Source organism: Leiobunum rupestre, chromosome 4 (assembly GCF_980474605.1).
Source record: "Leiobunum rupestre chromosome 4, qqLeiRupe1.1.hap1, whole genome shotgun sequence".
NCBI lineage: Eukaryota > Metazoa > Arthropoda > Arachnida > Opiliones > Sclerosomatidae > Leiobunum > Leiobunum rupestre.
The window spans coordinates 42,686,394-42,698,947 of NC_143387.1; the positions used below are offsets into that span (position 1 = coordinate 42,686,394).

General features: G+C 36.1%; 1 protein-coding gene across 7 annotated transcripts; it reads left to right on the plus strand.

Annotated features, from left to right (window-relative positions):
- Positions 1-518: 518 nt before the first annotated feature.
- Positions 519-11,058, plus strand: ena (ENAH actin regulator enabled). Of its 7 annotated transcripts, none has more exons than XR_016480342.1 (11): positions 4,295-4,499; positions 5,030-5,195; positions 5,443-5,741; positions 6,107-6,174; positions 6,472-6,938; positions 7,016-7,119; positions 7,184-7,217; positions 7,617-7,735; positions 7,797-7,933; positions 8,001-8,092; positions 10,287-11,058. XR_016480342.1 is itself a non-coding variant. In XM_090171990.1 (10 exons), exons 1-10 carry the CDS (start codon positions 668-670, stop codon positions 8,027-8,029), a joined length of 1,431 nt encoding a protein of 476 aa, XP_090028116.1. In that variant the 5' UTR covers positions 519-667; the 3' UTR covers positions 8,030-10,063. The 7 variants fall into 7 exon arrangements, 5 of the variants coding, with proteins under 5 accessions (XP_090028116.1, XP_090028114.1, XP_090028118.1 ...); XR_016480343.1 differs by lacking the exon at positions 10,287-11,058 and adding an exon at positions 9,599-10,063; XM_090171990.1 differs by lacking the exons at positions 4,295-4,499; positions 10,287-11,058 and adding an exon at positions 519-675 and having other exon boundaries at positions 8,001-10,063.
- Positions 11,059-12,554: the final 1,496 nt, after the last annotated feature.

The following is a 12,554-nucleotide window of genomic DNA, read 5'->3' on the forward strand; positions in this document are numbered from 1 at the left end:
AAATTATTATTATTACCTTAGGAAACACGAAAGCTAACAAGAATTATTTTATTATTATTTCATTTATAGTAAGATAAATAAACTATTAATAATATAGTTTATTTCCTATTAAGAATATAGTTTTTTCCTATTAACAATATAGTTTATTTCCTATTAAGAATATAGTTTATTTCCTATTAAGAATATAGTTTATTTCCTATTAAGAATATAGTTTATTTCCTATTAAGAATATAGTTTATTTCCTATTAAGAATATAGTTTATTTCCTATTAAGAATATAGTTTATTTCCTATTAAGAATATAGTTTATTTCCTATTAAGAATATAGTTTATTTCCTATTAAGAATATAGTTTATTTCCTATTAAGAATATAGTTTATTTCCTATTAAGAATATAGTTTTTTTCCTATTAAGAAGAGAGTTTATTTCTTTGTACATAATGATACTAGATGTCGGTAAGCGCTTGGCGAGTTCCGTAGTTTTTTCTATCACTTTTTTGTCATTGTTAAAAATCAAAATGGCGCTATCGTTGTGAATGTGCGATTTGGTCGCGACTTCGTTTTATGGAAATATTGGAAAGGGAATCGGTTTTAGAAAAGCATAACGATAGGAAGTTGGAGTTTTCCATCCACATCGAAGTAGGAATAATTTATAGCATAATAGGTTTTTCATGATGAGGTATGTATAGTTTCCATTGTTTCATGCTAAGATTAGCTATTTTAAGAGTAAGCCTAATAAGCCTAACATAAATCACCCAAATGATAAGGCGACTTCCAGTCTTTAATAGTCAGATTAAAACCTAGGCTTAATATTTAATTAGATTTATATGCTCAAAATGTAATTATCAGGCTGAAATCACCAAATTGGTAAATCTGTTGTTTTGAGATATTAAATGGCAAATGGCAAGTGGTACTTGTTACTAATAATTTCATTCTCTTTTTTTTTGCACCAGTAAATCTTGCCATTAATGGTGTAAATTAGTAAAATATTATACTGCTCTTTTGGGGTTATTGATTGTTGTATTTTAGAATGAAATACAACCAACAAGACTTCTTCGAAAGCTGTATATTGGTACTACTTAAAAAGTCACAATGGACCCTATAATACAACAAAATACCAGTGAATTATGATTAAAATAAATCTTACAGTAATAAACTCTTACATTAGAGATATAATACACAGATTTAGCCCCTCCTGGAAAATGTGTAGGGGAACTTATAGATTGCACATAATAAAGCTACGTCTACACTCCTACAAGTCTCCGCTACATGTTTTCTAATGTGGGCTTAACCTATCTAATATGCCAAATTACAGGTAATACCAATCTTGTGGTGGCTATAAAAGTGTTAAGGTATTTGATTTTACATCATTCCATTTAATTCGTGACTTATAAAATGAAATTAATTATTCAATTTATTTATTCATAACAGAAAAATTGAAATTAATATATATATCTATAATTTCTATATACTGCCATTAATATAACCAGGGTCTACGACTGTGTTTAAGATTTTAATGACACTGGAAAAAACATTTTAGTGGCCCACTAAAGTTTAAAAACATTTGGCAGGTATAACCTGAATATGATTTAGATTTTTACACTTAACAATTGAGTACAAAAAATTTATTTTTTAAAGTTAAAATTTCATTAATGGCTAAATGTAATATTTGTGTATTTTAAGAAGAATTCAGTTAGCCCTATTTAGTTGAAAATTATTCCTTTCCTTAAATACGCAAATATATTATGTACTGACTTGGAAAGTCTGTAAAATATTAATTTCATAAACACAAATACTTTACTTTTTACATTTTGAAAATTAACTGAGACTAATAAAATTTTGGTAAATTAACTGTGGACCAACTTGTAAATTTTGACTTGTAAAAATTGTAGGAATTTTTTATGGTATTGGTAGTTTTTTGAGACCAGTTGGATGATGTTGGAATTGTTTTTGATGATCAATTGGAAAATTTTAATTTTATTGAAAATTTGTTTTGAAGCGCTAAATTTAATATTTTCTACAAAAATATACAGTTAACACCCAAAAAAAACCGGATTATCACTTAATTTGTAGTTAGCAAACCAACAACTATTATTATATATGATCTGTGGAGCCTAATTCCAGATTTTTCATCATCGAGTAGATGTTACCTTTTTTAAATGGATCATCATTCTTCACTATTCTCTCCCCCTAAAAGAATTAAATTGCTTTACGTTGCTCATTTAGAGATGCAATTTTGCATTCGAATTTCGAAATATAACAATTATATAAATCTCATATATATATATTTTACCTGGGGATTTCCGTTTGATTTCCAAAAACATCAAAATATTTCTAAAGATTTAGACAATGCGTAAAACTTACATCAACCGTCATCGTGATTAACATCGCGAAGAAATGATTAAGTTAAAACTTCGATCGAAAACTGTTTTTTTATAAGTGCAAAACAAGCGGTAGGCGGCTAGACGCCTTGACATTGTAAGGGGTGAACAACCTAGAAGCTCAAGAGCATCAGGAAATAGACGATACAACGCCGCCTTAGAAAGGGACGGACTGGATTCCTCCCGTCGCTCTTCGCTGAGTCGTGGGCGGATGCTTCTAGTCCTCGCGTCAATACGTCTCCTCGCGACATTCATTTCGTCGGCAAAATGACTGTAATTTAATAGGCAATAATTTATAATCGTTTGTTTAAATTTAATATCGATATTTTCGAAAACAAAACGGGAACGAAGTTTGAAAATCTACGGTGTTATAAACCCTTTTGGTACAAATTTCGGGGCGTCTAGTTAGGGAGGATCGGTGCGGAGAGAGGAAGAGCCAGTAGCGAGGATGGAGAAATTTTGAAATCGACCGAAAGCATCACTTGGCTCGCTGCCAAATACGGGCCAGAATTCAATTTATTTATTTTTTTATTATTCTCCGTGCGTCTTTCTCTCTGTCCGCTTGGTTCGCGGAGAAGCCAAATTTCGTATGTTGGTTACCCGGAATTGACGATTTTCCCGTTACAACTGCGTCATTTTTCGGAATATTGTTAAAGAGGAGGGAAGTGGCCGACTTCGCATCGTGTCGCTATTTCGTCGGAATATAATTATAACGCCAATTTTCGTCTCGCAGCAGCAGCGTCTGTAAAAAGGGGGAGGTAGGGTCTGCGGATACCCGGAATCGTCGGCCTCGGGGTGGTACCGGGAAATGTTTTGCTGCGTTCCCGGCGTTTTGACGACCAATTTACCCTCGACGAGTTCCACCAGAAATCGTTGCGATACCATGGAGCACGAAGGGTGAGAGAGTGACAACTTATGGCTCTTGTTATCGTTGTATTTTCGCGCCGAGTCAAGACCGTTCTAGCGTAGCGTTTATAAAACAAAAGTACTCCTTTAGTCTAGTACTAGTGGTATCCTTTTAGAGATAATGCGGTGAGTTTGCCTTATCACTTTCCTCGGCTTGTCGAATAATAATTACGTCTTGGTAGTGGTGTTTTTTTATTTATTACATTATAGTACCGCGAGAAGCAATTTTCACGCCACAAATTTTGTAGTTTTTCCTCTATTATCGCCAAAAAATGCTCGCCTCGTACGAATAATTACGCTTTATTAGCGCCAATTACGTATTGTAATTTATATTCTTAAGTAAAGAATGTAAGTGGTATATGTCTATCCGTGATAACGAGGAAGTGTAAAAAGATAACGCGAGCCAAATAGGCTCGTCTTGTAAAAATTACGTTTATTTTAGAAAAGAGAGTTGACCAAAAATCGGGCTTATTAAATACGGGTTTTCAGCGTTATTAAACCTTCAAAGGTTGCCTTCATTAGTCTTCGGGCCGTAAACCGCGCATTGACTACAAATTACGTCCTTAACTATGTCCTTGTTCTTGGCAACCTTTTCCTTCGTGATATCCAAACTTTTTAAACGCAATCGCGAGGCGCGCGCATTCAGCACTAAAGCCCAAACATTTTGCCATTGGTCGTTTTAGATTTTTATAACCGTAAATTTTGCATTTAGTAGAAACAAAGAGTTTATATAATATTTCATTATCACGTAATAATAATTATTACGATTATTAGAAGGGGAGGGCGGGTCCGTCGAAGGTTTTAGGCAGATGAACAACAAGCTATGGTCGGGCCGTTTGAACTGTATCCTCGGAGGTAATTGAACTTCAGTGTCGGTATCCAAGTAGCGAACGGGTTGCGTCCTTTTTTCACGATAATCGATCCGGCGTAGCTGCCCCCCCCCCCTCCTTCCGCGAGATTAACACATGATTCATTGGAAAACACAGCGTATACGCTCCGGAATACATCTGTATAAGAGTCAGAGGCCGTCGATAAGGTCCCGATGTAAAGAAACAAGCGTTTGTTGATATTAGAGCGTAGAGGTAATGTGCGGATGCAGTTACAGATTAATCTGTAATTTCACCAAAGGAAGATCCCGAGCTCGTGTCTGTACTTGTCATTATTACAGACCCGTGAACGTTCGAGTGAATCCCCAATATGGGACATACGTGTCGCGGTAAGAAGAATGCGTCTGTGTTTCCTGTTTTCAGTGTTGCCGCCGCGGCTTGTTGGTTTTTCCCTCGACTGATTCGTTGCCTTATTTCGTTCCGTTCGCGACGTTTCCTATCGCGTTTATAGACGTAATTTCTCCATAATGAAAGGCATTTGCCAACTGGTAAAAGGAGGCCACGCCAGTGTGTCCTTCCTCTCATTTGTAAACAAATACTTTTATTGCCGATCGACCAAGCTTATCTCCGTCTCTGATCCTTTACTGGCAAAGATAATTCTTCGAACGCGTTTAGTCTCTCTCTGGCCCGCGATACCGGTCGCTTGTTTCGCGGCATGCCCTCGATTCTGGTTTAAAACCATTTTTGAAAGTCTTCCTTACTCGGTTGATAAACCCTTTACTCGATTACCTAATTTAGAAAAATAATGAGGTTTGGATTTACGAGTTATTTCTATTTAATTTGAATAAAATTAATTTGACGATGAACGTAATGTTGTTGTACTTGGAATTGAAAATCCGTCTGTTTGTTTATTTGCAAGTGAGCAATCCATAGCCTCGGCTCGGGCCTCCGTGATGGTCTACGACGACCAGAACAAGAAGTGGGTACCCAGCGGCTCCTCGAGCGGGCTTTCCAAGGTTCACATCTACCAACACAGCGTCAACCAAACATTCAGAGTTGTTGGTCGCAAACTTCAAGACCACGAAGTAAGGCTTTTTCATTTTTGAGGCGAAACTGTTTCAAGTCGCGGCTTTCGTCGTTCGAAAAGCGAAGATTTCGATCGGCTTCCGCGTGTTAAACGTGAAGTTACACGCTCGCAATTTTGTCCCAAAAACTAAATCGGTTCTTGAAATAAGTGTTGTAAATCTCATTGAACTGAAAATACTTTCGTAGAATGGAAACGGTCTCCGCGCCATGATAATAGGGATGTTATAATATAAGATCTCGTTGCAGGTTGTAATCAATTGTGCCATTTTGAAAGGCTTGAAGTACAATCAAGCCACTCCTACATTTCACCAATGGCGTGACAATAGACAAGTTTACGGCTTAAATTTCAGTAGTCGGGAGGATGCCGACGCTTTTGCCAGTGCCATGTTGCGTTCTTTGGAAATACTCAATTACAACAGTTCCTCGGGTGGTCGTCCGCCGCCCGGACCGCCTCTCCACCCTAATCAACAGATTTCGCAACGAAATGTCATTTACTCAGATATTGCTTCCCTTAACGAAGGAGATTACGGAGTTCAGATGGGCTGGTACGTTTCCTAACTTTTATAATATTCCTATTTTCAATATTTTTTACGGCTTCTTTATCGTAGTTAAGCCTGTCTGTTGGACCCTATCCAATTTAAAAGCGTTATCACCCTTTCTATATCTCGCCTAGTTGGCCGGCTCCGTTAAAACAATGGAATGTTACGAGCTAGCCAATTACATTTGACCTTTCATTGATTTACGTTAAGCGTAGCCCTTGTACTCGTACTGTTATATTGATTAGGCCTATTTAAAGCATTAAGAATGTAATTTTCACACACACACGCGCCTATTTAAAAGGAAAACATTTCTCTAAGTTTCGGTAGTGTTATTTATATTTTATTATATAAGATCTATATATATTTTACAGGCAAGGCAATGATATTAACGAAAGAAGAGGTAGTAACCAAAATAATTCCATCTATGGAACCAATACTAGTGAGTGTGCCCACTTCTTTCATTCATTGTGACAAAGCTGAAATTATTTTTCATTATTCGAACCCTCTATTAATTATTTTGGAAACCAGTTTGACATGTCTATGGTTTTTTGCCGCTTCCATACGTTAAATTTAATTTTATTTTTGTGTTACGAAAGCCCTGCGTAATTTGAGTTGGAAAACGTGTATTTAAAAAGGAAGCGTTATTTGAAGACGTACCCTTTTATTTGGAATGGAGTTATTGTCATGGCTTTTTTTTATGCCTGCGTTTTCCCGATTTCTTTCTTTAAAAATAAAGCCATGGTCTACAGCAGCGTCAGTCATCCACCCACTCCTGCAGGTGCACCAGTACCTGGAGGACACCATCGAACGTCTTCGGCGCCTCCCACGACTGCTCCCCCGGCCCCGCCTCCTCCTCCGCCGATGCCAAACCAAGGAGCGCCGGCTCCGCCACCCCCTCCACCCCCGCCTCCGCCGCCCCCAGACGCTCTTCCCATCGTTCCTGTCATAAACACAACCCCCGCCCCTCCTCCAGCCCCGCCTGGTCCACCCGGTCCGCCGGCTCCGCCCCCTTTACCTATGAACAATGCTCGGGAACCACCGGCTCCGCCGCCCATGCCCGGCATGTTTTGTACCCTGCCGAGAGTTAGTTCCTCAAATATCAACAGTGCCACCAATGGTAATGGAAACAACAATAGTTGCTCGTTAGCAGCGGCGTTAGTTAACGCAAATGCCAAATTAAAGAGGTCAACGCCAAAAACACCGGTATTACGCCCTTTGCTGTTTATTTTAACCATCTCGTAGGCGAACGTGCATATAATTATCACTTAATTGCATTCTAGAGTATGGAAAGCGCTTCTCCAGCTGATGCTGGTCGAGCACCTGGCCCTCCAGTCGGCGGAATGGCGAGCATGATGGAAGAGATGTCAAAGACATTAGCTAGAAGGTGGGCAGGGTTTTTTGAGGGATAAAATATTAATTAATTAATTTTGTTTGTTACTCACCCTTAGACGAGCTCAAGCTGAAAACACTCAAAGTAGTCAAGTAAGTGTCTTGTTGTCCAGTTTGTCTTAATGTAGATTTAGACTCAATATGATGTAAAATTACTAGTGCCCTGACCCAACGGTACCCGTGAACACTCTAGTGCCTTGATGCTAGTATAAATCATTGGGGATAACTATATTTTTAGTTTTCGCTTAAATTGCTGTGGGGCTCTTTGAAGACTGGGGAAAGTGCACACCAAAGATCTTTTACTTGATATGGGGCTTAGCTCCGGTAGTGCAGGCCTAGTAGTCAAAATCTGAGCTTCACTCTTACAAATGTGTTGTGTGTAAGACTGACCACTTTTGTGAAAATGTAAGCTGTAAAGAGTTTGTGGAAAAGCAATAGTTTTTGTGGAATATGTTTGTTGGTTATAAATAGCTTAACTTTATGGCATTGTAGGATGGGGACAAAGATTCATTAGATGGAAAATCTTGGAACAAACAGAATTCCGTAAACGGAAATAGCCCTAGTAAAGCCTCCAGCGGTAGTGGAGCTGAATCACCAAAAGGAGCGAGAAAGTAAGGTCTTTTGCCAATGACAAAATTTAACTATCAGCTTATCTAGTGGTTTATGCTCTAGACAAAGGCTAGAATCAATTGGGGATGGGGAAGCTTTGCGTAATGGCCTAGACTGCTTGGATGTCGAGAGGCTAAAGCAAGAAATGTTGATCGAAATAAGGAAGGAAATGAATAAAATGAAACAAGACATAATTGATGGTAAGCCTTTTGCACCGTAATATTGCCGTTTTTTGCTAATTTATTTTCTTAATGTTTGAAATTTCAGCCATCAAAATTGAATTAAATCGAAGGTAGACATAATACATGACGATGATTATTTATAAAATGTGAACTGAATGTGCCGGTGCTGCGACTGAGGTGTTGTACCAACAAGTTTTATACATTTGTTTGCCTACTTGAAAAGTGTGCTGGTTCGCGAAAATTGCCTTCCCCCATTTTGAAAGCGTGAATGAATATTTGGTACAAATATGTTCAACGATTTATTATAGCTTTGTAATCAACTATTCTCCTATGATTAACTAATCACCCCATCCTGTTAGTCTAATTTTACGCAATTCAACAAGGTTTTTATAATTTACCATTAGGGTAAGAGATATTTTTTAAAACAATGTTAATTTAATAATTTTAAATGAACTCTCGCATTATGTAGGCTCTTAAAATGCTAGAGTTGGGTTTTTAATTTTATCACTAATTGGAAGATGTATGTGGAGTGTATTTGATAAGAGTTACGGTGTAAATGCCAAAATTATTGGTTTATTAATTTGGGTACTTTGGGTTTCCTCAATTAATACACGAGCCTAACTGCTACCAATCAACTAGCAGATGCTCATAAATTGACATTCTTAAAAATATGCCTTGTGTCACAGTTTATAAACGCTTATGTGTGTGTCTTGCAGGCTCAAGAACGCTTTAAAAAAATGAAGGTTTTCATTTTATAATTTCGATATTTTTTTCCTGTATGCCTACAGTGATGGCCAATTCTTATGTATCCTTAAATTTGCGGCTAAGATGTTTAAGTTAGCTCTGTGTTAAAAAAATACAATTTTTTTTAATTTGAAACTCCCATTTTGTTTGTATTGTGATTCTGAGAGCTAGCGTTGCTCATGCAAGTGATTCTGAGAAAACCTTGTTAAGACGATTGATCTCTGTTATAAAATAAATCAAACTTTTCTCAAATCACGGAATTGATATTTAAATCAAGCAGTATTATCACCATACTGCGTTAGTACTATAGTTGGTTACAGTTTTAGAAGGGACCAATTTAATTTTCACTGAGAACCTGTTTCACTGTGAAGAGCTTTTTTCCAAGACTGTAATCAACTATAGAATTAAAATTTTTTACGGAAAATATTCCCTAAAATTCCAAAATTCATAGGTGAAGAAATAAAATTCTTACATTAAAATCGAAAGGTGCTAAAATCCATTTTTAGTATTTAGAAAGGTTTGGTAATGAACAAATTCAGTATGAATTATTATACTTGTTTCACAAATGAGGCTAAACTAGTATAAACTAAGCGAAACCCGATTTTATACGTTTTTCTCGCCAGTAGTTACTTAAGTGGTGACTAATGGTGAAGAAATCAAAAGTTTTTACAGAATGGTACTACTTTGCGTAATCGAAATTGCCTCGTTGTACAACGCGATTTCCTATTTCATTCCACTTGAACAATTTTCTGCGTTTTTCAAAAGTATATTGTAGCCATTATTTTAATATGAATTAACATTGTAGTGTTTCAATTCTTCCAAACAAAAATAGTGTACAGTAAGAGTATTTTATACATTTTCATAGAACTTGCACGCGTTTCATGTACGGCATGCATCTTTTGAAACTCACAATTTTGCATTAAGGTTGATATTCAATAGCGCAAAAACGTGTCTACAGTGAGCATCAACTTGAAGTTGGCATTCTCTGTCTTAAGCGTTTTTGGCCCAAGTGAAGATCAGCCTTTACTCATGGAATATATATATAAGACAGGCTTGAAATGCTAGTTAATTTTGGTTCGTCACTTAGTTCAATATTAGGAAATTAAAATGTCTCAAAATCGTCTAATAACGAAGATAATTATCTTCAAGCTCAAAACTTCCAATGGAAAAATCTAACGAACTGCTTAGTCTAATAGTTTTTTAATCTCCATGATTTTGTTTCAATCGGACAAAAAAAAAAGAATCAGTATTATTCTTGGAACTATAGCAAATTTTATTAAGTTTGTAACGAACGTTTGTAACAGAGAAAATGATATGAACTATTTTCGAATTGTTACTATAAACGGTGAGAAGCTAAATTATTTCTGTAAATTTTTCAAAACGTTTCGGAGAAGTCAAAAAGAATTTAACCAAACAAATGTGGGTTAAGGGGAACAATTTCATATCGCTTTATGATTAGCCAAGTTTTATCTTTTGTATATTGCCCATTGTGTATAAAATTAGTCAATTACTGTAAAAAAAAGGTTTTGAAGCGTAAATACCCGCTTTTTAATTGGGAGCTTGTTTCTTTAAAGTGTAAATTTTCGTTTACTGAGTTGGTAAACCAAAATTTTTGTATTTGTTTTAGGAAATGTTTTATTTAAAAAAAATGCTGAAAAAATTGACGTGTGCCTTGTCTTCAACAAGTTTAGATTTTTCTAAAAGTACTATACGTAGGTATATGAAAAGAAAACAAAATCGTAAGTTTAAAAATAATCAACCAGTTTGTAAAACAAAAGGTTATACCATTAACACAGAAAACAACTACTATAAGACCTTGGTTATGATGTTTTTTTTTAAGAAACAGTTAAGTGATTAGACTGCTGCACAAGTTATTATTTCTTCTAAGTTATTAGTTTAGGTGTTTGAACAAAAAAGTGTGGCGATCTAATCACAACTGCACTATACTAATTCCGTTAAGCTCGCCGTCACTTGTTCCAGGGTTCAATAATCTTGCGTAAGAGTCAAATCTTAATCACTCGGAAGTTTTCAAGTTCTGAAAAACTAAAAAATAGGATGTCGAAAGTTGAAATAACATTGCATTTCTATATTTCGTATCTTACCAGGATGCCTAAGAAAGTGTAAAACGCGTTATTCTTGGTCATTCATGAAAAAACAAAGCTCGATCCCTTCTCAAAATTTATATTGCAAAGTTTAGTCATTGTAACTTTGTGCCCACAGATCTCATGTGTAAATGTAATACGCTGTAGCGCCCTTAACCAAAACCTCTTTTTAAAATAGTTTTTAACAAATATTTCACGAATTTCTTGCGCTTCCTGCCTCGTAATATGTATAGAGACCAGAGAAAATGTACAGGAGGATTGCCAATTTTTGTAAAATTAAATGTCAATGTAAGTTTATGATTTTTGTGTAACAATTTATTTACAAATTACAAGCAAGAATGTATTTATTTCTACTCGGGGAGAAGGAATATGTCGAGACTATCGACGGCAGTGTTGCTAATGTTTGAGGAGCGAAAATACCACAGCCCAGTTACAAAATTTCAGCCAAACCCCCAAAACGTTTTTAGCCACACCCCCTCCCAAAACTCAGAGCAAAACTTGCCAAATATTTTTTAGTTTCGTAGACTAGCGCGGGAAAAAAATTAAATTGAAAATACTATTAGAAATTACAATTTTTTTATTCAATTTGATTCCCAAAAAGCTAAGAGTCAGTTAATTTTCGACGATTTCGAAAACATTGCTAATTTGTGTAATTCTATGTGTCTAGCTATGTTTATGAGCTGCATCACTATGTGTACTAGGCTAAGGGGCGGCTATCAGCATAGAAAAATAAGTGGTTTTTCCAAAACAATAATAAAACATTTAAGGTAAAAAATCCCACAAAATCAATGACTTTCGCTTAAAAATCCCAAAAATCATTAATAATCCCACAATGTGGGATTTATCCCACACATTGGCAACACTGATCGACGGACACGTTGAGGCCCTAACCCCGTCACGCTAAGGGGGGGGGGGGAGGAGGCGGTCTTATTTTTTGCGTACTCGCAGCAGCGTTAACGCATCAAAAAACATAATTTTTAAGAACCAATGAGATTGCAGTATTATTTGATTTTATTAAAGCGGAGGAGCATACCGGGGGGCCCAACCGGTGGAATTGGAGAAACGCTAAAAATAATCTCGACATCTTCATTCTCCCTGAGTATAAATAAATACATTCTTGTTACAAGTAGAAGAGCGAGTCTATATTAATATTACAACAATATTTTAGACTTTTGTTAGAAGAAACCATTTATTATTAATTATTACAAACCGAAGTATATAATATTGTTCTTAATATTTGAACAATATTATAGACTTTATCGGAAGACCACTGAATCGTCCCATCACGTATTGAACGTTATTTTTGCCCCATCTTAAAGTTCACCAACCGGTTCGGTACTCCGCTAATTATAGGCGATTCAATAAAAATCTTCAAGGAAATCGCCCAGAAGAAATGTTTTCGAGAGCCAGGACCTGCAAGTTACTGTTTATTTCAATTATTTGGTGCTTGTTGAAAATTATGGAAACTTTTCACCTTTAAACAGAACGTCGTGTTTTTGCTAAGCCTGAATATAATAAAAGTTACCTGGTAAAAGGAAACACTAGTTGCAAACTGTACAGGTGGAAAGTTTCCATCGTAGACTTGAAACTTTTGTGCTACGTTGACTTTTAAAATCAGCAGTTTACGTATGTGTGTAAAAAGTCGGTGAAAATAGTATCATACCAGTTTGCAGTCGTTTTTATTGTTTTGAGAACCATAGAAATCGGATAACAAACTAGAATGCTTAAAGGGGCTCCAAAGTTCGGTGGCAAAAAAAAGAGGGGTTGGGGGGAATGAAAAGGATGCTCAATTT